The sequence below is a fragment of the Nerophis ophidion genome, linkage group LG09 (assembly GCF_033978795.1).
Source record: "Nerophis ophidion isolate RoL-2023_Sa linkage group LG09, RoL_Noph_v1.0, whole genome shotgun sequence".
Classification (NCBI taxonomy): Eukaryota; Metazoa; Chordata; class Actinopteri; order Syngnathiformes; family Syngnathidae; genus Nerophis; species Nerophis ophidion.
This window is the reverse complement of record NC_084619.1, coordinates 15,860,619-15,886,655: the sequence shown is the minus strand read 5'-3', so window position 1 is coordinate 15,886,655 and position 26,037 is coordinate 15,860,619. Positions and strand designations below refer to the sequence as shown.

At 39.3% G+C, this 26,037-nt stretch overlaps 1 protein-coding gene across 1 annotated transcript; it reads right to left on the bottom strand.

The window, feature by feature from the left end:
• Positions 1-34: 34 nt before the first annotated feature.
• Positions 35-24,251, bottom strand: tarbp1 (TAR (HIV-1) RNA binding protein 1). Its single transcript, XM_061910405.1, has 29 exons — positions 23,277-24,251; positions 19,361-19,467; positions 19,218-19,281; positions 18,530-18,678; positions 18,383-18,435; positions 18,201-18,298; positions 18,003-18,138; positions 17,836-17,932; positions 15,396-15,485; positions 15,180-15,321; positions 14,857-15,105; positions 13,645-13,742; positions 13,442-13,579; positions 13,134-13,363; positions 11,323-11,560; positions 11,062-11,250; positions 10,793-10,980; positions 10,652-10,723; positions 9,663-9,783; positions 9,239-9,346; positions 9,023-9,172; positions 7,250-7,336; positions 6,975-7,174; positions 6,820-6,901; positions 6,573-6,738; positions 6,302-6,487; positions 6,061-6,185; positions 5,828-5,964; positions 35-679 (listed from the first exon to the last, which is right to left on the bottom strand). The coding sequence occupies exons 1-29, from the start codon at positions 24,148-24,150 to the stop codon at positions 499-501; spliced, it is 4,755 nt and encodes a 1,584-aa protein (XP_061766389.1). The 5' UTR covers positions 24,151-24,251; the 3' UTR covers positions 35-498.
• Positions 24,252-26,037: the final 1,786 nt, after the last annotated feature.

Below are 26,037 nucleotides of genomic sequence, written 5' to 3'. Positions count from 1 at the left end.
TTTTGTTATAAGCCCAACTCATTAACACAAATGATTTAAAACACATTGTGTTTATTTACATTTAAATTGAATAACAAAAGTAAAATCACAACATAAAATATTTTAAAACAAGTCATAATAAGATAGGCCCTACTGTAAAAATGTTTTTTTTAAAGTTTCATTAACAACAGTCATTATTAGGTCAACACTTCATGTTGTCTGGCACGCTGCATTGTTTTTAAAGTCCCTGGGAAGCAAAAGGAAATTGCCTCATTGGACATAACTGCTTCTCTTCTGCAGGCACAGATATTGGCTTCATAATTCCAACAAAAATCTAAGTGGCATAGTCGCATGCAATGAGCAGAGCCGATCTCATTAAGGCACTAAGCAAGTACTGTACGTAAGGCCGCATTCAAACATAAATGGGACTTATCAATGTTTGCATAATTTGTAACTTTTACCCTTGTTGGAACCAGCAGCTAAAAATCAAATGTCATACACAGTAAATAGTTTTTTTTTTCAGCAGGGTTTTGACTTGACTTGACTGGAGGTGCAGGTGAGGCGTTGCCGAGTGTATTCCCAGATGAGCAGGGCGGCACTCACGTGAACATTGAGCGAGCGGATGACCCCTTGCTGAGGGATCTCCACGCACACGTCCAGCAGCTGTAGCAAGTTGGCGGGAATGCCTTCTCGCTCATTTCTATGACGACAGAAAGAAAACCACATTATTAATGTAAACATATCAGTACTGGTGGTAGATATAATTTGCAGTGATCCATACAAAATACATTTACATTCATCTCTTTTCAAGTAAAACAAGGATTTATGACTGAACTATAACTGAACCATGACACCAATCAAACTCATAATCAACAGTCCATTTATTCCATTGGATAATACACTGTACATTCATTTGATTAAAGAACCAAAACTAGGATGTGCCAAGTCAATCAATTTTCTGAAGTGCTGACTAACAGGAATGGACGACTTACGACCCAAAGCGCATAATGAGAGTTCTCATCATATTTTAGTAGGCTCTATTAAGATTTGTGAAGTGAATTTTGTGAACTGCATTATTAGTGAATATAATGTCGATTCCTGCTTGTGTATAGAAATCTTAAAGACCTACTGAAACCCACAACTACCGACCCCGCAGTCTGATAGTTTATATATCAATGATGAAATATTAACGTTGCAGCACATGCCAATACGGCCGGTTTAGTTTACTAAATTGCAATTTTACAATTCCCGCGGAGTTTCTTGTTGAAAACGTCGCGAAATGATGACGCGTGCGCGTGACGTCGCGGACTGTCAGGAAATATTAGCGCAGCACCATTTGCGGCTAAAAGTCGTCTCTTTTCATCGCGCAATTAAACAGTGTTCTGGACATCTGTGTTGCTGAATCTTTTGCAATTTGTTCAATTAATAATAGAGTAGTCAAAGTAGAAAGATGGAGTTGGGAAGCGTTAGCTTTTAGCCACACAAACACACGGTGATTCCTAGTTCAAAATTCCCAGAGGTGAAGCTTTACTATGGATCAGAGCGGTCAAGCGAACATGGTTCCCGACCACTTGTTAACCGGCAGGTTTCGGTGAGAAAATTGTGTTAAAAAGTCACCTCTTACCAAAGATCTGTGGAGTTTGCGCCGTCCTTGTATCTGCCGTGACTTCCCTCAGACACTGGCCTCAAGACACCCGTGGACACACCCCTCCAACTATCAGGTACTATTTAATCTCACTAAAACACTAGCAACACAATAGAAAGATAAGGGATTTCCCAGAATTATCCTAGTAAATGTGTCTAAAAACATCTGAATGCGTCCCAATGCAATCGCCTTTTTTTTATTAACTTTATTTTATTATTTTAATTTTTTTCCTAGTCTTTCGCTATCAATTTCATCATCCACGAATCTTTCATCCTCGCTCAAATTAATGGGGAAATTGTCGTTTTCTCGGTCCGAATAGCTCTTGCTGGTGGAGGCTTCCATTATAAACAATGTGAGGATGTGAAGAGCCCTCACCCTTGCGACTTCCGGTAAAGGCAAGGCTTTTTTATCAGCACCAAAAGTTGCGAACTTTATCGTCGATGTTCTCTACTAAATCCTTTCAGCAAAAATATGGCAATATCGCGAAATGATCAAGTATGACACATAAAATGGACCTGCTATCCCCGTTTAAATAAGAAAATCTCATTTCAGTAGGCCTTTAAATTAGTGGGAGTATATCAGTGCCCAATGACTGAAAATGTGTATTGAACTTCTTTAGAAGGCACGATGCAGTAAAAACAAACAATTTAATGTTCTTTATTTATCCTGATTGCAATTGGGTGAGAAATGACTCCAAATTACAGAAGGGCTTGAAGAAGACAAGACGCTTAAACTGATTGAAGTGAAATAAAATAATAAGAGACTACTTGAATGATAATGGAACTTGAATGCTGAGAAAAAGTCCGTCCTTCACATTCCCGATGGTTCACACTACGTTGTATTAAATAAAAAGGTCCCTGCTGCTGTCAACATTTCCTGCTCGCCTATCCCAAGGGAGAGCCAATTATAGCCCAGCATGTTCTGACACGAGCTGGATCAGAGAGGTGAAGACCCTACTGGGAGATGCAGGCTGAACAGGTGAATTGCGATTTAATGGCCAAGTCAGCTCACACATTTTGTCCGTGTGACACTCACAAGGGGGAATGTGAAGGAAAAGAGGCAGTGCAACTACAGGAAAAACTACTTTTTGGTAAATGTGACAGCAGTTCAGTTCAATAAAGTTTGGAATTGTCAAGATTAATTGTGTTTTACAGCATATTGTGTAGTAAGCATGGGCAATACATGTACAGTATGTCCTAAGATCTATATGACAATATTTACTGCAGCCTCCTGCAATAACAATGTATATCATGATATATTAGTTGGTATGTACATGATAATAGTAACAATAATTTCAAAACAGATTACAAAAGCTCTTAATTTAGCCTCTAAAATATTCAGTAACATATTGCAGCTGTATTATTGTTTAAAAACTATTACTTATTAATTTTCTGTATAATGTAGCCCGTTAGGGATGCATTGGGGTTTTGGGTATTTGGTCTGTTGTGTTTATGTTGTGTTACAGTGCGCATGTTCTCCCAAAATGTGTTTGTCATTCTTGTTTGGTGTGGGTTCACAGTGTGGCGCATATTAGTATGAGTGTTAAAGTTGTCTATATCACAACCCTCAGTGTAACCTCTTTTTCAACTTGTTTAAGTCGGGGTCCACGTTAATCAATTCACATCAGAGTGATCCAAGAGCCGCATGCGGCTCTGGAGCCGTGGGTTGCCGGCCACTGGGCTATACCAACGCTGATACTGATTTTTTAAATCTTGAAAATTATTGAATTATTCAAAATTGGATCACAATTATAATCAGACAAAAACACAGGATGGTTCTTTCATTAAAGTCGTATTTCCTCAGTTTGTAAACAAAAACAACAAAAATTAATAATAAAAAAATATATCAATCTAACCACTGTAGTACTGACAATATACTTACACTAGACTTGGTATTGTTACTGTCTATATTTCTATTATTGCGCCCAACTTTGTTTACATGTAAAAGCTGTAGGTTTTGGTTAGCATATTCCCTTACAGTGTGTAGTGTAACATGTTTAGCTATTTCTCGTCCTCCAGTGACGATACCTTAAAGAACTGAGTTTATCTGGCATCATGGAGGCGATAATTAGTAACTTAGAAGAGGCTTTGCACTGTGGAGGGACACTGGCCGCCTGCAAGAATGCAACATAGCTTAGAAAGACGCGTTTGTTCACTTGCTGCTGTAAAGTTTGCGGAACACAGATAAAATGTGTAATCAAAATGCAATAACATGACATAACGTAATACAAGCTCTATCTTCTACCTAATTTATATTGTATATTGTCTATATTGCACAACCCTAGTGTGTAGCTGGGACCGTAAGCGTGGCACCTTTAGGGGTGCAGACATATGGATCATTTCGTTTGTTTAGCCAACCTGAGGAACATCACTCTATGTACTCAAGCCAGGTCCACATACAAACCCTGTTTCCATATGAGTTGGGAAATTGTGTTAGATGTAAATATAAACGGAATACAATGATTTGCAAATCATTTTCAACCCATATTCAGTTGAATATGCTACAAAGACAACATATTTGATGTTCAAACTGATAAAAAAAAAAAAATGTGTGCAAATAATCATTAACTTTACAATTTGATGCCAGCAACACGTGACATAGAAGTTGGGAAAGGTGGCAATAAATACTGATAAAATTGAGGAATGCTCATCAAACACTTATATGGAACATCCCACAGGTGTGCAGGGTAATTGGGAACAGGTGGGTGCCATGATTGGGTATAAAAACAGCTTCCCAAAAAATGCTCAGTCTTTCACAAGAAAGGATGGGTCGAAATACACTCCTTTGTCCACAACTGTGTGAGCAAATAGTCAAACAGTTTAAGAACAACGTTTCTCAAAGTGCAATTGCAATAAATTTAGGGATTTCAACAGCTACGGTCCACAATATCATCAAAAGGTCCAGAGAATCTGGAGAAATCACTCCACGTAAGCGGCATGGCCGGAAACCAACATTGAATGACCGTGACCTTCGATCCCTCAGACGGCACTGTATCAAAAACCGACATCAATCTCTAAAGAATATCACCATATGGGCTCAGGAAGACTTCAGAAAACCACTGTCACTAAATACAGTTTGTCGCTACATCTGTAAGTGCAAGTTAAAGCTCTACTATGCAAAGCGAAAGCCATTTATCAACAACATCCAGAAAAGCCGCCGGCTTCTCTGGGCCCCAGATCATCTAAGATGGACTGATACAAAGTGGAAAAGTGTTCTGTCCACATTTCAAATTGTTTTTGGAAATATTTGAAATCGTCTCATCCGGACCAAAGGGGAAGCGAACCATCCAGGCTGTTATCGACGCAAAGTTCAAAAGCCAGCATCTGTGAAGGTATGGGGGTGCATTAGTGCCCAAGTCATGGGTAACTTACACATTTATGAAGGCACCATTAATGCGGAAAGGTACATACGGGTTTTGGAACAACATATGCTGCCATCAAAGCGCCGTCTTTTTCATGGAAGCCCTTGCTTATTTCAGCAAGACAATGCCAAGCCACATTCCGCACGTGTTACAACAGCGTGGCTTCGTAAAAAAAGAGTGCAGGTACTTTCCTGGCCCGCCTGCAGTCCAGACCTGTCTCCCATCAAAAATGTGTGGCGCATTATGAAGCGTAAAATACGACAGCGGAGACCCCGTACTGTTGAATGACTGAAGTTCTACATAAAACAAGAATGGGAAAGAATTCCATTTTCAAAGCTTCAACAATTAGTTTCCTCAGTTTCCAAACGTTTATTGAGTGTTGTTAAAAGAAAAGGTGATGTAACACAGTAGTGAACATGCCCTTTCCCAACTACTTTGGCACGTGTTGCAGCCATGAAATTCAAAGTTAATTATTATTTGCAAGAAAAAAAAAAATGTATGAGTTTGAACATCAAATATTTTGTCTTTGTAGTGCATCCAATTGAATATGGGTTGAAAAGGATTTGCAAATCATTGTTTTCCGTTTATATTTACATATAACACAATTTCCCAACTCATATGGAAACAGGGTTTGTATATCCTCTACGTAGTGAATTGGAATAACTTTGACAACCTTAACCTACAATAAACATTGTGATGCACTGATGCAGTCATTGCCACACACATTGGCAGGTGGCCGGCTAGTTATTTATGGTACTTTTTAAACTTATACCAAAGGAAAGGTAAGAATATATACCTATCTAGAGCAAACAAAAACACTTCTCTAGTCATTAGCACCATACCCTAGAAGCAGCAGTGTCTTCTCAGGGAAGTGGAAGTCCTGAAGGTTCTGACTGTTGGCAGTCTGCTCCACTCCAACAATGCAGTAGTCCTGTCTCTTTTTTACTTGTAGGAAGTCTGCCAGCTCCAACGGCTTCACCTAATGAGTAAACCCATTCAATTTAGACAATGGAAGGCAAAGACTAACAGTGTATCTAATGTGGCCACTGAGTATCTACAGTGTAATGTACCTCACCTCCAGAAGGGGAAGCCAAAGTTCAGATGAGACACTGAGGGACTGAAAATGTTTGTCAGTAATGTGGCGAAGGTTGTCCAGCACCAATGCACTGGCACCGAAGATCTCACAGGTCCGGCACAAACCTATAACCGCGCAGAAAACCATATTTCAAAAGGTGTTTTGTCACATGTGTGCTGTATTAATGTGATTTCCCCAAATCAAAGATTAATTCAGCGTGAGCTAGTGTGTCTGTTATGACCTCCTAAGTTTGTGGGTTTGTCAATAAGTGAGGCGACCACCAACAGGGCGCCATGCTGTTTGCCCACACGAGTGACTCTCTGCTGTGGAACCAACTGGAGATCAGGATCCTGGTCCTGGATGTCCAACCTCCAGGGGGTGATCTTCTTTTGCACCTCTGCCCAGCGATCCTCCTTATCATCCTCGCCTGTGGGACACACCATATTGAATGTGAAAAAAAATCTTATTAAAATGTTTGACTTTGGATGCTGTTGTTGCATGTGGAACTGTACTTTTGTCTTGCTGGATCCAGTCTCCAGGCTGAAGCTGGCTCAGTTGAGGAGCAGCATTCCTCAAAGGAGGGATTTGAGAAACCCACGATAGCTTCTCTAGCTTCCAGGGTGGAATCCATTCATCATCAGCCAACCCTGACAGACTAGGGAATGTGTACAATATTGTCTAGAAAAAGAGGAAAAGTCTAAGTGTTATGTTTATTGATGCATGAGTCATTCTTAAAGCACAATTTTTGCACACACCGACCTCAATGCTGTAATCTCTTATTGGATCAAAGGCACAAAAGAAAAAGTGCTCTTGAATCCTGGTCCAATTCTTGTTGGCATTCCTTAAAGTTAGGGCATGTGTTTTCAGTATTAACATCATATTCCATTTTGCTGCTTAAGGGCTTGTCTTCTCACCCCGTGTTCTTCAAGGCCTCAGTCTGGTGCAGACAGGCTTTGACAACAGTGGACAGCCCCCTCAGACAATCATCTTCTCCTCTAGCCTCTATCAAGCTCCAAACCTGCTTCAAGGCCAGCAGGGCATACAGGCGCACGCTGAAGTTATTGTGGAAACACCACTTCAGAGCGACATCCAGTGCTTTGGCCAACTGCACATCCTTAACAACAAAGCAAGTGTTATGAGGAGTGATAAGTTGTTCAAGAACAGAAGCGACAGTTTGAAGATGGCTTACCGGGTTCTTAAGTTTTGGAACTATGACGGAGAAATGCACCAAGACTGCCAGAAAGGTGCAGATGCCTGTTTTGCTTCCTTCATGTTGCTGCACAAGATCCCAATAGTTAATATACAATATAGACGTCAGCCACCACTAATGTTGATCCCTAAAACAAAGAGTGGTCAAGGCTTTTTTTTAAGAGGACCTATTATGATGATTTGAATCAAAATTTAAAACACCTACTTGTGGTCTAGATCAGTTGTTCTCAAACCTTTTTCAGTGATATACCCCCTGTGAACATTTTAATAATTCAAGTACCCCGTAATTAGGGCAAAGCATTTTTGGTTGAAAAAAAGAGATACAAAAGTAAAATACAGCACTATGTCATCAGTTTCTGATTTATTACATTGTATAACAGTGCAAAATATTGCTCATTTGTAGTGGTCTTTCTTGAACTATTTAGAATGAATGAATGGGTTGTACTTGTACAGCGCTTTTCTACCTTCAAGGTACTCAAAGCGCTTTGACACTACCTCCACATTTACCCATTCACACAAAAAAATAAAATAAAAATAACTAAAAACTTGTTGAAAAATAAACAAGTGATTCAATTATAAATAAAGATTTCTACACATAGAAGTAATCATCAACTTAAAGTGCCCTCTTTGGGGATTGTAATAGAGATCCATCTGGATTCATGAACTTAATTCTAAACATTTCTTCACAAAAAAAGAAATCTTTAACATCAATATTTAGGGAACATGTCCACAAAAAATCTAGCTGTCAACACTGAATATTGGATCATTGAATTATTTTTTTCACAGTTTATGAATTTAAATGTATATTTTGTAGAAGTATTATTCAATAAATATATTTATAAAAGATTTTTGAATTGTTGCTATTTTGAGAATACGCGTACCCCCATTTGAGAACCATTGGTCTCGATAATGTGTATTGGATATGGTTTGTTGTAAACTTTGCATACATTTTGCTCTGCAGTCACATTTATAAGCCGTTTTTTTGAGTCGGTCTGCAAGATATTAGTTTGTGGTATTGTTACCAGATTGCAAATGAAACCACGTCCCACCTTCTCCAACATTATTGGAATTTATTTTTAAAAATGCACACTTTTAAACATATATCTTGACGTTTATTTTTCCAGACACGATTGAAAATAAACTTCATAAACATTACATACTGTAGATTCACTCGGTCACAACAATAGGTACATTTGCAATTCAGACTCTGCATTGAAAACAGCTGATTTTAGCATAATTTATGTCACTGCATGTCACACATGAGGTGTTATTCATATGCCAAGATTAGATCAAACTAAAAAAATGTTTGTGTTTTCTCACTGCCTGAAGCAGAGCAGTTAACTGAATGTCCAAATAAGTACATCCACCTTGTTGTGGCGTAAAAAAGTAGCCAGACTGCAAAACTCCGCAACCGGAGTAATCTAAAACAGCCTGCAAAATCCATGAACCTCAAAATTTGATGCTTGGGCAATGTTCAACATGAGTATCCAACATTGCCACAACATTCAGTCAGAAAACGTGTAACTCATTGAAGGTAACCCTTAAACTTTATTCCAATAAGGAAAAAGGTTGCAAGCTATAGTTTTTAGAAGAAAATGTGTTTTTACTAATAATATAGAGGTAAGAGTGCTAAATATTTTGGTAAATGTAGAATTGCGCAAGTGTAAACGTGATGTTTCACAATGTAACTTATTAATAAACATGTCCAAAACAAACCGTATTGTAGGTATTCATAAAAAATGGAGGAGCTCACCATATTGAAGCAGACCCAAAACCTGTCTATGTGTTGTGGATAATGGACAAGGACCAAAATCATCATCCACTCGATCAGGTACTTGACTGAAGCCTGGTTACTGCAGAAGCCAGCCTCAAAGACCTTGTTCAGTATAGAGTTGACAAACTCCTGTGTGCGTAAACACACAAGTTGTTATTCCCTGCTTGGTGTCAGATGTGAAAGCTAAAACGTTACCTCTTTAAATTTGGGAAGCAGCAGCAGTACGGTTTGCCATACTCTGTTTTTCACACGATGTTGTAGGGAGTTACTGGAGATGCGAACTGATTTTGATGTGTTCTTGTCCTGGAGAGAAAGTTTCCCAATGTTTGTGTCAAGTGTGATTCAATTGGTTGTAAATAATTTTCTTAGCTGTGACGACTCTGGCAGTACAGTTGCCTTTCTGTATTAGACGTGGTTAATATGTTGGTTGAAAAAAAGTGTTTACCACCTTGGTGCCATTCAAACTAAAGTGTGAATCCCCTGCTCTGATTGGCTGGCCAAAAATGAAGGTCTCTAGGGTGTCAAGCGATGTACCACTTTAAATTATTGTAACTTCTACACTATATATGAAATATGCAACAAATACCATAACTATTAAACAGAGTTCGGAGTAAATTACCTTTTCTAGGAGAGTGACAACAATCTTCTCCATCAGCCTCTCATGCTGTTGTTTAGAGGGGTCAAGACGACTGAGGAAAGCAAGTGCATACATGCGAGGTAGCTGATCATCTCTGTTGTCACTAGAAGACAAAAGCAGTGGTTCAGCAGTAATCCCAAAATAAAAACATCTAGAGGCGATATTAAAAAGGGCACTGTGGACTCAAAACTAGGTATGGGCATTTAAAGACATGGTCTTAATACTCAGTTATCAATCATCCCATTAATTTGTAACACATTTGAAATAATTGCTCTGTAGGACATTATATTCTGCGTAACACTCATTGATTAAACATGGGTTTGGTGTAACTATTGTCAAAAGAAGCTAATTGGAAAGAAACAGTTCAAATAACAGAAAGCAAGTATTTTTCTCTTAAAATATATTTGACTCCAAACCAGATTAAATTACGTGGGATTAAATGGCTTTGTCATTGTTTAAAGCACAGTGAAAAGCATATGGAGTCTCACTCGCTATTCGCTTAGTTATGTTCAAAGACAAAACACGAGTACCCTGGAGTTTATCTGAACAAATACACACGCACAGTATCTTATCTGGTTTGGATGGTGAGAAGAGGTGCCAGGAACAAGACGAAGCAAGAGAGGATGAATGTGTGTGTGTGTGTGTGTGTGTGTCCAAGACACACTTTTAGGTTAACTTTTTTGTTTCACTGGACAATGCCCAAACAACTCCGCATGGAGGTGTAGCAAATAGGACAAAAGCATGTGAGCAGAGGCACAATCTTCTCCTCTGCTGGTATTGCAAATGTTTGTACTTACTCCATTTGTAGAATGAATAGATTATCTTCAATTCTAGTCTAATCGCCTTATTCAGACCAGAACAGAACAAAAGAGCCTGGGAGGACTACACCCTTAACATACTTAAATTCTCGCATTTTATTAATAAACCAACAAGAAATGCCCATCCTTAGCCATAAAATGGCATCGCCTCACCTGGCAACCACAGCATTGGCGGCACATTCTCCATCCAGTTGCTCCACATATGTGTGGACATCTTGAACAAGACTTTGGAAGACAGTAACAGTTTTTTTAATAAATCTGCAATTTGAGGGGCTGGTTAAAATGCTGAGTTACCGCTGATCTCTCCTGAACACGGGGCCATAGACGCAGGCCTCAGATAGGATGTTGATGTGACTGAAAACACTGGAGAAGACATCGTCATCTGGGTCACGAGTGGGCAACCATGTGTGACAGCAGTGTTGCAAAAGCACACTAAAAACACCATTCTTGGACTCAGACAATTCCATGAGTTTAGCTGCAATCTACACAAAAACACCAAACTTGCATTATTCAAGTAATTTGCTTTAAAAAAAAAAAAAACTCTCATCGGACTTTGTGATCACCTGTTTTATGGTTGCTGTGAGCACGGGGGCCTCATGGTCTGTGAGCAGCAGCAGTGTTTTGTGGAAGGCCAGTGAAATAAAGCCTTTGAGGGCAGGCCAGAAGTCATGAGCGTTACTGCTAAGCCCATGCACCAGCTCCCAGGTCCGATTCAAGGCCTCCACGCAGAGGGCCTCCTCCTCTTGCACTAACTGGGATCGCATTAACACACTTTAATACCAGACACCTCCTCCTGTCAAATGTAATGTGACCCGGGGCCTCACTTGTGGCAGCACCGTCTCCATGAAGGCAAATACAGGCAGCACAAGGTCACTGGGTAGCAGAGTCAGAGCCTCCACGCTGCAGGTCAGCGTGGCCGCTAAAGCATCTCTGTTTGTGTGGAGTTCAGACAACATCCCGGCGGTCTTTATCAGGAGGCTAAGGCAAATCCATCGGTTTCGCATGAAGTGGGCGGATGTGCGTCCCCAATCTTGCAGAAGAAGACCTTGTCCACCTTCAACACTAAGAAAGAAAGGCTTCTTTACTTTTATCCAACAGGCAGTCAACAATGGTGTTAGGGATGCCAAGATTATAGAGTTTGACTGTACTATTATAGCCCAAGTAATAAAGTACCAATGATTGTCACACACATAATAGATGTGGTGAAATGTGTGCTTTGCATTTGACCCATCCCCTTGTTCACACCCTGGGTAGTGAGGGGAGCAGTGAGCAGCAGTGGTGGCCGTGCCCGGGAATCATTTTTGGTGATTTAACCCCCAATTCCAACCCTTGATGCTGATTGCCAAGCAGGGAAGTAATGGCTCCCATTTTTATAGTCTCTGATATGACTCACGAACTAATTGCAGTTTCACAATTATTAGGTATTGATTAATTTCATAAAAAAAATTTAAAAAAGAAATTACATAGACCTTCCGAGACATTGATATTATGATGTGTCCTGGTAATACTTTGGAATAAGACTTCAACTATTGATATTATAATAACAGTACAAAATTATAAATTCGAACATATACACGAATAATTGTATCATTAAAATAAAACTAATGAACTAAAGTGTTATTGACATCAACTGTCATCCATGCCTATTTGTTTATTTTTAATATCCTCTTTTATGCTGTGTTAATAAGTGGAATACGCATTATTAGATCCTATGGTATGGTGCTGTTATGCTACAAGCTCCTGATATTAAGTTAGTGTTTTACACTTGATATATCAACTTACAACGTAAATACTGTAGTGTATTCAACACAGACAGCAAGAAGCAATCTCTAACGTTAAATGGTCAGTGAATGAAGCACTTGACAAGCGTACCTTTTGCAGTTTGTTTATACTAAAGTGACTCAATTCTAAGCAACTGATTGCAAGTGACACATTTACATTTTACTCTTCACCAACTCAATTCTTCAGTAAGTAACTTACCACTAACATAATCAATCAGTTATTATGTCTTGGGGTGTAGAGCTGCACCGTATAGGACAAATTAGACCCTTTAGCCACAACTTTCTTTTAGCGGGTTTTGCAAAAAAGTGAGCCATCGTTTACAATGACTCCCTGGTTTTCTTTTATAAAGTAGCCAAATGTTTCCACGCTGGTCGTCATTTTTTTTGGCTGGGAAAAACTATCTGCTTTGTCCTGCTGCCATTGTTAAGCTAATGTAGAATACTAGCATGTCTCTTGATACTTATGTATAAGTGTCTCAGATGGTATAGTGGCCGGCCAGAAACTTGAGGGTTCCTGGTTCGAATCCAGCATCTGTCATCCGAGTGACTGCCGTTGTGTCCTTGGGCAAGACAATTCAATTATGTGCCTCTCAGTGCCACGCACACTGATGTAAATGGAGCTTGAATGTACAGTAGCTAATGGGTTCCTCAATGTAAAGTGCTTTGAATCACTAGTTTAAAAATCGCTATATAAAAATAATTTACTTCACAAAATAACTCACCAGCATAATGTCCAAGTGAGGAGGACTGACACAGGCGGTACAGTGGATGTTTTTAATCACGGTTAATAGTAAAACCGGTTGATTGTTGCATCCCGAACTGGTTTTGGGCAACTTGTTCAGATCATCACTGACCTCAAGCAGCCTGCTGTGTGAGGTTTCAAAAGGCGCTCGCTGAGGCACCCCCAAGGTGAAGGACTCTGCCAGGAAGCTGGTGCTGCCTTGTAAAAGTGCTCGTTCAGTTGTTTCAGAAGAGATAAGGTGTCGGCCTCCATGACAATTGCTCGAAGCTCAATTAGACCACATACTGTGGCAAGAGACGCCATAGCAACAGCTTTAGCTACCTGGCTTGCCAGAGACGGAATCTAATGGAAAGAGGATAATAGTTGAGCAACAAAACAGAGTTGTAACTTAAATGCGAACAATTATATTTTAGTGTCAACCTGTTGGGTTGTTTTTTGCAGGATGCTGAGACTATACTTGATGAGTTTAGGGAAGGAAGCTTGCTGAATATTAGATGTGTGGGTGGCCAGCTGCTTCAGGACGTTCAAATAGAGATCTGCTCTCTCCACATCAAACAACTGAAATACACAGTGACATCCTGTTGTATCAACTATCCTTGTTGACGCAAGATTTTGTTGTTTACCTCCTGAGGTTCCCCACACAGACGCCTCAGTATGAACTCCTGGATTGGATCTACGTGTTGAAGAATGAGCCTCTTCAAAGCAGCCGTTACATCATCTACTGTAAAAAGCAGAGCAAAAATACTTGAAGTGACACTCTGCTAAGTCTTTCAATAGCAGTTTGGTATATCAGTAATACTTTTCCAAATTGAAGACAAGAATCTAAAATATTTTTGAAATAATTAAGCACATTTCCACGACATACAGTAAAATGCATTGAATCACATTATGTATCGCCATTTCTGAAAATAAACCAGCGATTTGCTGATGATGGTTTTAGTTGAGGATGTTCAGAATGCAGTTTATTCCACTGATTGACTTAATGATAATATGAAATGCAGAATGATGCTGTTCTGAAATTATTAAAATATCAGAAACACACCTCTGTATGATGCAGTTATATACTGTACCACTAACTACAACCACAACAGTAAACATATTGTTAAATGAATACCACTCTGACAATGTGTGTCAAAAGTGTGTATGATTATCTGCAATATACTGTACTGCATACAGCTGCATCTTAATAAATAACAATTTATTTGAAAATGTACATTATTTCAGTAGTTCAAATTTAAAAGTGCAACTCTTATATTTCATAGATTAGGCAACAAACAATCAATTGTGATAATTGTAGGTTGCAGATAATAAAAACCCAAATTTAGTACCCCATAAAATGTGAAAAATAGTACAAATGTTCAATATTGTAATCTACTTACATCCATCCATTTTCTAACGCTTCTCCCTCTTGGGGTTGAGGGGGTGCTGGAGCCTATCTCAGCTGCATTTGGGCGTAAGGCGGGGTACACCCTGGACAAGTCGCCACCTCATCGCAGGGCCAACACAGAGAGACAGACAACATTTACAATCACATTCACACACTAGGGCCAATTTAGTGTTGCCAATCAACCTATCCCCAGGTGCATGTCTTTGGAGGTGGGAGGAAGCCGGAGTACCCAGAGGGTTCTTCACACTATAATCAAAAACTGCAAGATAATGTCAAGCCTTTAATTGACCTAAGTCAAAGCAGAACTTCTGAAATCAAATAACTTTCACACAATATTCTAATGTATTGAAATGCATGTGACAGTAACATGCAATGCATTTTACTACAATGTCTAACAGTTGTACCGGTATCTGTACTTTTGTATTTAAAATCTGTTATTAATACAAACCACATTCTTTTGGAGTTCCTGTGAGTTGCAGCAGTCGCAAAAGTAGTTGCAAGCTCTTGTCAGCCTTCCTCAGAGGAAGGTAAAGGTTTGTGCTGAGACGGCTCAGCGTCTCCAACAAAGGAAACAATAACAGCTGGAGGTCTTGGCCAATATTTGCTCCGGGCCGACTCCTGTTCACATCAGTGCAAAGCAGAATGGACATGGCCAACTTGTCGGCATCTTTGGGGTCAGGTGAGCTCTCACTCTGATCTATGGAGTGTGTCAACTGATTAAAATTTAAAAAGCAGAGGTTTTGCTACAGATTAGATTCCTTTTAAGATTACCTGTGCATGGTGGAACTCTTAGAAAGCTGTGTATTATGCCTTGAGTGTAGGCCTTCACGCTGTCCTTGCCTGTGGCATCAGTGTTACCATTAGTTGGCATAGGTTTGAAGCTGCCCTCCTTGCTTAAAAGCCACATACACACCTGCAACACACAAATAGGGGCATATAGTTACTTGTATAAACTTTATGTGAGCACCTAATGCAAATGCATCATACCTCATTCCAAAGCTTCGTCCCTCGACATAGCGACTCATCTGCCCGAAAATTGGCCAGGAAGGTAAAGACGTCATCTAAGGTCACCGTGCTCTGGAAGTATATGTCTAAAATGACATCTATCTGTATTTTTATTGTAAGGTATTAATTTGAACAACTCTAAGACCATTTTATGGAGTTGGTCCATTTGCAGGGAGAACAGTGACATTTTTAAAAGGAGACCTTTGATGATTTTAGTCTTTTCTGACTTATAAATGTGTTATTACAATGTTGGATGCCCATGTTAAACAATGCCAACGCATGAAATCATAAAGTTCATGCATTTTGGCGTGAGCTTAAATGCAGTTTTCAATGCCTTTTCCTGCGGAGTTTTGCAGTCTGGCTATGTTGAGACATCACAGTGTGGTGAACGAACATTAAGTAAAGCTATCAGCCAGAGGGGGAGGAGCGCCGTACGAGGCCATCTGAGTTTAAGAAAACACAAGGTTAAGATTAAAGTGCTATTTTCATACAATATTGGAATGTGAATAAAAACACCGACATACAAAATGCTGCAGAGGCAGCCTTTTTTTTTGCAGCGCTGTATTGATCGGAAAGTGTGGAAATGTGCCGAATTTTGTTAACGGGTGATTGTATATACTTTTTATAAAGTTTATTTTCAACCATGTCTGAAAAAAAATATAGCGGTGACATTCGTCTTAAAGATATGTATTTAACAGTTTACATTTTAAAATACAAAGTCTAAAACTTAGAGAGGGTTGGACGTGTTTTTATTTGCATTCTGGGAATGCCTACACAAATGAACTTCTTGCAGACAGGCAGAAAGTCGGTTATAAATGTGACAGTGGAGCAAAATTTACACAAAATGTACAGGATATCAAATACATATTATCTAGACCACAAGGAAGTATTTTAGATATACAGTAGATTAAAAACATCATAGGTCCTTTATCATTGATGCGATGTGTTTTTAAGCGAAAGAAAACATCCATCCATCCATCCATCCATTTTCTACCGCTTATTCCCTTTGGGGTCGGGAGGGGCGCTCCAGCCTATCTCAGCTTCAATCGGGCGGAAGGCAGGGTACACTTAAATTGCATGAATCCATCAATCCATTCTTTTTCTAATGTTTGTCCTTCTTGGGCTCGCGTGCAGTGTTGGTCATCTTACCTTCAAAAAGTAATTAGTTACAGTTACAAATTACTTTTTCCAAAAAGTAATTGAGTTAGTAATTCAGTTACCTCTTTGTAAGCGTAATTACTTAGCAAAGTAATTGTGACGTTACTTTTCATTTCGTTATTTTATACGCTATTATGTTCGATAAAATCTTTTACGTTAAAGATGTTTATATTAACTGATGGAAGAAAAACAACACTATGTTCAATATTTTAGAACATTTGGCATTTATTTGAACTCAGTAGATCGCAATGATATGCATTGCAATAAAAATGTATGAAAAAATAATATTCAGTAAAGTAACAACATTAAATTAGGAAAGTACAAAACCCAAAACTTAGATAAAAAGACACAAAGGAATGTTTGGCCTTTAAGTAGTGCTATTCTCTGTATGGCAAAATACAGAATGAAATTATATATTTTTTTTAAACATAAAAATGTTACCAAGTTTTGGGTAAAATGATGAAGGATTCAAGTAAAACGTTTAAAAACCTTCCTGAATGACATTCTGACATTAAAATTGCATTTGTGTACAAATGTTAGGGTCTTCTATTAAGCTATTTTTCATATTGCAAGCGAGTAATCACCTGTAATTATTCATGATTAAACCAAATTCCAAACTGTGATGAATCTGATTCAAAAAAATGGCAGCATTTGGGTATGGGGTTGGGATAGCAGTAGCAGCAAGTGTCATTTTGACATGTGTTGATGTGAGGTGTGATTCACGTTGCTTGAGGCAGACATAGATACAAGCTTTTTTCCTGGACATAGCATGCATGTTACGCAAACATTTTTTAAATGTCCTTGGCTCTAGCTTGTCGCAATTATTGGGGGTCTTTTTTTTTGTCAGTCAGAGTGTGCAGTGAGACAGCGTGAGCACTGGCATGATCTGCCCACCCAGCCAATCATGATCAGCCTATTTACAACTGTCATCATCCCCCTGCCCTCTCCAGGCAGCTGATATGTGGCCGAAACCAGACGCGTTGCGCTTCATTCAACCAAACTGTAGTAACGAGCCACTTCAAATTCTCAGTAACGGCAACTGTGTTGCAACAGGGGAAACAGTCAATTTTATGATTACTCGTTATTGAAAAAAATACACTGCGATCCCAGCTAAATTTGGATGGAAGGCTGGGTACCCCCTGGAAGTGTGGCCACCTTATCGCAGGGCCAACACAGACAACCATTCATACGCTAGGGCCAATTTTGTGTTGTCAATCCACCTATCCTCAGGTACATGTACAATTGAACACAATGTTTGTCTTACCACATCTATGAGACAGAGGGCGCTCTTAAGTAAGAAGCACTGAGCAGCACCTCTCAGGAGGACTTGATGTGTGATCATGGTGCAGCGCAGCACCTCCCTGTGTTTGACACCACAGTGAGAGGGCACACTAACACGAAAAAAGCTATCATTCAAAACTTGGTGCTAACCTGAGGGAAGTGAGCCCGTCTATCCCCAGCATTGGATTCGGTGCAAGGTTTGACAGGGCCTGAGACAGGAAGAAGAGGGGCACTGCACACCAATGCTTCGAGCCAAGCTGCTGAATCAGTTGCAGCAACACACGACCTAAACAACATCATTAACAAAGGAAAATATTTCTGAGCCAAATCCTAAATGAGTTATTGCACCTTTGTCCTGTGCTGGTAGGCTGCTAAAGAAGTTCTTCAAGAAGATTTGGAGCTTAATTGCCAGCTCGGGACATGCACCAACACTCTGAGAAGGTGCCCTGCAAGAAAGTAGAGTAGTTGATTAGAACATATTAAAATTATAATTGCTTCAAACATATTACTTGGTGGTTTTAGAACCTTACCTGCAGTAAAGCGACATTTCTGACAGGACATCTATAAAGGGGCCAGTAATAAACTGTGTAATCAAATCAAACCAAGAAAAAGAAAGAAAACAAAATGAATAAAGCGTAAAGTGAGTCAAGTAAAGTGAGGCATGCATGGACCTTTACCTGAGAAAAAGCCACAGCAAACACTGGCTGTTGGAGGACCTGGAGTTCCAGAAAGTGACACACTCCTGCCTTCATTAAAGTTTTATTCTCACTGTGGAACATCCGCTGGTAAACACAGAGCAGCCATGAAGGGTGGAATAGGTCCTGACCTAACACAACAAGACACAAGATACAAATAGGGTGTAACAAATAAAACATTGCAACATTACAGTGGAATAGTCCTGATATGGGACTAGAAAATAGAACATTAGTCTACTGAAAGTCGTTTGCAGTACAAGACATTGGAATAGTTACACAGCAGTGCATAACGTGCTTCAGGACAGACAATGTAGATATAGTATTTTTGTAAACTTTACTTTTAACACTACTATAATTAAAGCCAAAGATTAAGTGTGCAAATTATATGCATGTGAACTCACTAAAATTAAAGTAAAAATATAGTTTCAGGCCATATAATGGGGGTGGAGGGATTATTAGCATTAGCTCCCAGGCTAGTTGATTGATTTATTTTCTAACTACTACTAGTATGAGGTGGTAGCATTGCTAACCCACAAGGCAGCATATGTCAATATAGCAGTTTTCTTTTGCAAGTAACAAATGACATTATACTCTATGTATACTAACAGTTTTACTCTGAAAGTTTAAAAAAGAATGTATACAGTATATCATCAAAAATGTATGTAAATACCTTCTTGTTCTGTTGTTTGAATGAGTGAGTCTATTCTGTTCAGAACTGGTCGGACAACATGGACCTGCAAAGGGAGAACAAACACGTAATTTCATCAGTACTTTTACCATAGTGATGAACCTTGAACTTAAGGAACAACCAACCTGATTTTCCTCCAAAGTCTCCATCACCAGCACATAATCCTCCCAGAACTCTCTGAGCATCTTGCTGTTTTTTGGAGTCCATTTGAACAAGACCTCCTCACCAGACTCTTCAATGAGATAAAGAAAGTGGATCACACCATTCGAAACAAAAGCTACACCAGAGGTTGCCAACCTTTTTTATTCTGAGGAGCTACTTTTACAAAATGAAAATCGCAGAGGTCTATTCATTTATGTAAAATGTATCTTTATGGCTTATTTTAACCCAAAACAAAGGGAATACATTTTTTCTTGTCACAACATTGAAAACTGTAAACGTTGATATCCACAACTCATATCTCATATTTTATATCAATATCAACAACATTGTTTGTTCATCTCCATCTTGAATTTCAGTGTGCATTAATTTCTAGTTTGGCTTTATTCAAAGCACTATTAGAGTTATGTTGTGTGTTTTATTTTATTGCTGTGAAAATATATTTCTTTTAAAGGTATCTGATTAAGCACACTTTTGAGACGTGATCACAATAAATTACTTAATTATTTTGTCACAAGACCTATTAAAATGCCAGAATGCCATAAACAAACATTTTTGTTAAACCTTTATTTTTAATGTATGAAATTAATTGTGTTTAAAACTTGCTAACAACAGTATAATGTGATCTCATTGGGGTGTATTTCCAAGCAAAATGTGCATCCAAGCACAGCAGTCGAAGTCTTCTTGTATTCTGTTGACAAGTCACCATTGACAATGGTGGACGGTTGATGACAATTTTAACAAACATACACTCAGAGACAATATCGTCTATCATTTTAGTTCAGGGGCCGCATGGAGGAAAATCTGTGCACACGCGTGCCCGACGAGTAAAACTATGGCATTAAAACTAAAAAATAAAGACAACTTCAGATTGTTTTCTTTTCCTATTTTGGCTAAAAATAGAACAAACACATTCTGAAAATATTACGATTAAAATATCAAAAAAAAATACTGGCGGCGGTACAGTTTAGATCCATGAAGGAAAGAAAAAAGTGAATGAATGTTTATAACTAATTACATTTACATATGCATACAAATTGATTTATTTTGTATAATTTTTTAATGAATTAACGTTTATGACAAACTTTTTCCAAAACACAATATAGAATGTGAGATATAACAAGATAATGCATACATTTATCATTTGTTTTCAAAACGCTTATAAAAAAGTGGGACCCCAAATATGTAGTGTGGGACCCCATTTTTATGACTTGATGGGGTCCCTGGAACCTTATTTTGATAATTCCTAGCGCCAACACTGATGAGTATTGGTGCGTGCAAAACAGCAGCAGGTGGCTCTGGCCTGTGGGCCGGTTCTAATACTAACCAAATATCATCCCGGGGGCCATAGGTAATGCCAGATCCGGCCCGCGGGCCTTGACTTTGACACCCCTGTTCTATCCACTTGTAAAATTGCACCTCGCAAAGTCAAATGTGAGAGTGAATATAAAATAAAGCCAGTTATACAGCACAACACCACCTAAATCACTTAAGTCCATCCATTTTCTACCGCTTGTCCCTTTCGGAGTTGCGGTGGGTGCTGGAGCCTATCTGAGCTTCATTTAGGCGGAAGGCGGGCTACACTCTGGACAAGACACCGAAAGTAAAGTCTTAAAAAGTTTTTAGCAACAATGATTCATCCCGACTGCGGCAACATTTAAGCCCAGGCACGTTAAGCTCTTTTATTGGCGGCAATAAAAAAACGGTGACGGGCCTGCTCTGCCACGTCCCTGTTACGGGGCCGCCCCTCCCGTTCCCCCTGTAGCTCAGCCCCTGAGTAGAGCAGAGTCTTTAAGGTTGTACACAATTGGTTTGGATCTGTTGGGGGGGTATTTGATTTGTTGCAATTTTCTCCATTGGAAATGCAGCTAGGCACCACGGTGGGACAGGAATTAGTGCGTGTGCCTCACAATACGAAGGTTCTGGGTTTGATCCTGGGCTCAGGATCTTTCTGTGTGGAGTTTGCATCTTCTACCCGTGACTGCATGGGTTCCCTCCAGGTACGCCGGCTTCCTCCCACCTCCAAAGACATGCACCTGGGGATAGGTTGATTGGCAACACTAAAATTGGCCCTAGTGTGTGAATGTGAGTGTGAAGGTTGTCTGTCTATCTGTGTTGGCCCTGTGATGAGGTGGCGACTTGTCCAGAGTGTACACCGCCTTCCCCCCCGAATGTGGCTGGGATAGGCTCCAGTACCCCCGTCACCCCATAAGGGACAAGCGGTAGAAAATGGATGGAAATACAGCTAGGCAGAACAGTACAACAGGGTTTAGTGCATGTGCCTCACAATACGAAGGTCCTGGGTTTGATCCAGGCCTCGGGATCTTTCTGTGTGGAATTTGCATGTTCTACCCGTGACTGCGTGGGTTCCTTTGGGTACGCCGGCTTCCTCCCACTTCCAAACACATACACCTGTGGATAGGTTGATTGGCAACACTAAATTTTTATTTATTTACTAGCAAGCTGGTCTCGCTTTGCTCGAAATTTTTAATTCTAAGAGAGACAAAACTCAAATAGAATTTGAAAATCCAAGAACATATTTTAAAGACTTGGTCTTCACTTGCTTAGATAAATTCATAATTTTTTTTACTTTGCTTCTTATAACTTTCAGAAAGACAATTTTAGAGACAAAATACAACCTTAAAAATGATTTTAGGGTTTTTAAAAACATATACATTTTTTACCTTTTAAATTCCTTCCTCTTCTTTCCTGACAATTTAAATCAATCTTCAAGTATTTTTAAAAAAATGTTTATTGTAAAGAATAATAAAAAATGTTTAATTTAATTCTTCATTTTAGCTTCTGTTTTTTCTATGAAGAATATTTGTGAAATATTTCCTCAAACTTATTATGATTAAAATTTAAAAAAATGATTCTGGCAAATCTAGAAAATCTTTAGAATCAAATTTAAATCTTATTTCAAAGTCTTTTGAATTTCTTTTAGATTTTTGTTCTGGAAAATCTAGAAGAAATGATTTGTCTTTGTTAGAAATATAGCTTGGACCAATTTGTTAAATATTCTAACAAAATGCAGATTGGATTTTAACCTATTTAAAACATGTCATCAAAATTCTAAAATGAATTTTAATCAGGAAAAAATTAGTAATTATGTTCCATAAATTATTTTTTTTATTTTTTCAAAAAGATTCGAATTAGCTAGTTTTTCTCTTCTTTTTTTTGGTTGAATTTTGACTTTTAAAGAGTCGAAATTGAAGATCAACCATATTTCAAAATTTAGTTTTCATTTTTTTCCTGTTTTCTGCTCTTTTAGTTCAATTAAGAGTTTTTTTCATCATTTATTCTCTACAAAAAAACCTTCCGTAAAAGAAAAAAAAAAATGTACGACGAATGACAGACAGAAATACCCATTTATATACATACATACATATATATATATATATATATATATATATATATATATATATATATATATATATATATATAGGTGTGGGAAAAATCACAAGACTACTTCATCTCTACAGAACTGTTTCATGAGGGGTTCCCTCAATCATCAGGAGATTTCCCTCAATCATCTCCTGATGATTGAGGGAACCCCTCATGAAACAGTTCTGTAGAGATGAAGTAGTCTTGTGATTTTTCCCACACCTACATATTGCGTTCTACCACGGTATCGAGAACTATTCTCTGGATAATCCAATCAAGACATATATACACATATATGTATACATATATATATATATATATATATATATATATTTATCAAAGGTAAATTGAGCAAATTGGCTATTTCTGGCAATTTATGTAAGTGTGTATCAAACTGGTAGCCCTTCACAACAATCAGTACCCAAGAAGTTGCTCTTGGTTTCAAAAAGGTTGGCGACCCCTGCTGTAGACAAACTTGCCCCATGTGAAACATTTTACCTTGTGATCGAGGGCAGTCCACGTCCTGTTCCTGTGACGAGGCCACACACCTTTTGAGAAGGTACAAGGCTCTTTTGCGGGACACGTTGTCTCTGTGGATCAGTCCATCCTGAACAACCCGCCAGAACCGGAGGCAGGGTCGAGGATCCGGCTCGCCGGCGGCCAGCAAGTGGTCAGACAGGGCAGTCAAACACAGCAGCGTGCGCTCAGTTACCGCAGGTGTGCGCTCCAAGGCGTGCCAGGTGCACAGCTCGGTCAGCATCTTCTGGAGGAGGATGCTGAGCCGAACATCACTGCAACAGCCCAGCAGGGCCAACAAGAGCCGGACGGTGACCCGGGGAAGCAACCCCTCTGGATGAGTTCTAATGCCCAACAAGGCACATGACAAGATGCTGGATGTGAGGTGGTCGTCTCCTGATAAAGAAGGTAAAATGGCAATTATGACGTCAGAGGCAATTTCAACACTGAGTGGCTCCTCTTCGCGCAGCCGCAGTGAAGGCAGGACCGCCTGGGCGGTTCGGCCCGCCACCGCCGGGTCACACAGCCGGACACAGACGGCCACAAGTCCGCAGACAGCGGCGGTCAGCTCCCGGCACGGCGAACCCTCCACTTCTGCTGATATTCTGGAGAGAAGAGGCAGACAATGCGACTGAAGGAGAGACTCTGTTCTGTCCAGAAGACATTGTCTTTTCGCGGGCGTTAGCAAGCTGCGATCTGATTGGACGAGAAGCTCCTCGAGTCCTTCCAGGAAAGCAGTCAGCGCCCCAACACGCTGCGTCTCCGGCCACACGTCAGCCGGCCAGCACAGAGACTCGAAGAGAGGCTCGTAGTCGTGAGAAGTGGACAAAACTGCGTTAATTAAAACCGAATTCATAGTAGAAGTGAAGCTGCTCACTGCAGACACGGGCGACACGTTCACACGGGGATAAGTGTAAACTTCCGCCTACGTCATTTTGAACTATCGCGAGAAGAGAGAAGTTCCTGGCTGCACACAGACGACGGGGTTTTCAGTCAACAAATGATGCGAGAGTTTGTCCGTTCATACAAACCCCGCTTCCATATGAGTTGGGAAATTGTGTTGGATGTAAATATAAACAGAATACAATGATTTGCAAATCCCTTTCAACCTATATTCAGTTGAATGCACTACAAAGACAACATATTTGATGTTCAAAGTCATAAACTGTATTTTTTTGTTTGCAAATAATTAATTAACTTCAACTAAACTTTTTCTCTTGATGATTGAAGGAACCCCTCATGAAACAGTTCTGTACAGATGAAGTAGTCTTGTGATTTTTCGCACACATACATATATTGCGCTCGAGCACTATTCTCTGGATAATCTAATTAAGACTTATATAAATATATATATATATATATATATATATATATATTAGGGCTGCAAATCTTTGGGTGTCCCACGATTTGAATCAATATCGATTCTTGGGGTCACTATTCGATACAGTAATATATCGATTTTTTCGATTCGATTCTCGATTCAAAAACGATATTTTTCTGATTCAAAACAATTCTGTATTCATTCAATACATAGGCTTTCAGCAGGATCTACCCCAGTCTGCTGACATGCAAGCAGAGTAGTAGATTTAAAAAAAAAAAAAACATTTTATAATTGTAAAGGATAATGTTTTATCAACTGATTGCAATAATGTAAATTAGTTTTAACTATTAAACGAACCAAAAATATGACATATTTTATTTTTTTGAAAATATTGGACATAGTGTGTTGTCAAGCTTATGAGATGCAATGCAAGTGTAAGCCACTGTGACACTATTGTTCTTCTTTTTTTTTATTTTTTATAAATGTCTAATGATAATATCAATGAGGGATTTTTAATCACTGCTATGCTGAAATTATAACTAATATTGATACTGTTGTTGATCATTTTTGTTTCACTACTTTTGGTTTGTTCTGTGTCATGTTTGTGTCTTCTCTCAATTGCTCTGATTATTGCAGTTCTGAATGTTGCTGGGTCAGGTTTGGTTTTGGAATTGGATTGCATTGTTATGGTATTGCTGTGTAGTGGTTTGTTGGATTGATTAAAAAAAATAAATCAATTTAAAAAAAAAAAGAGAATCGATTCTGAATCGCACAACGTATTCGAATCGATTTTTTCCCACAACCCTAATATATATATATTCTGTTTGGGAGACTCGCGGGTTACAGAGTGACCGTTCCCTCGGACCTCTGCTGAGTAATACCCAATCAACAAAAATAAGAGCGTGCTACGATGGCGCTGTGTTTAGTGCCCTCCACAGCTTGTTCAACCAGCTTACCAGTCAGGTCACATGTTGAACGTGGTTCTGCTTCCGCACATGTGCGACTGCAAGGTATTCTTGTTCAACAGCCATACAGGTCACACTGAGGGTGCCAGTTCAAACAACTTTAACATTATACACCGCTAGCACCAAATCCCCCCTCCTGCGTCGGTTGAGGTGGGCGGGGTGTATAATGTAGCCTGGAAGAGTCAGGGTTGGATGGGCTTCTGGGTATTTGTTATGTTGTGTTACAGTGCGGCTGTTTTCCCGAAATGTGTTTGTCATTCTTGTTGGGTGTGGGTTCACAGTGTGGCGCATATTTGTAACAGTGTTAAAGTTTTTTATACGGCCACCCTCAGCGTAACCTGTATGGTTGTTGAACAAGTATGCCTTGCAATCGCTTGAGGATTGTAATAAAGGCACAATATGTGACCGGTCGGCACGCATTGTCATCACGGTCTGCCCTCAATGTTGCTGTCCGAGA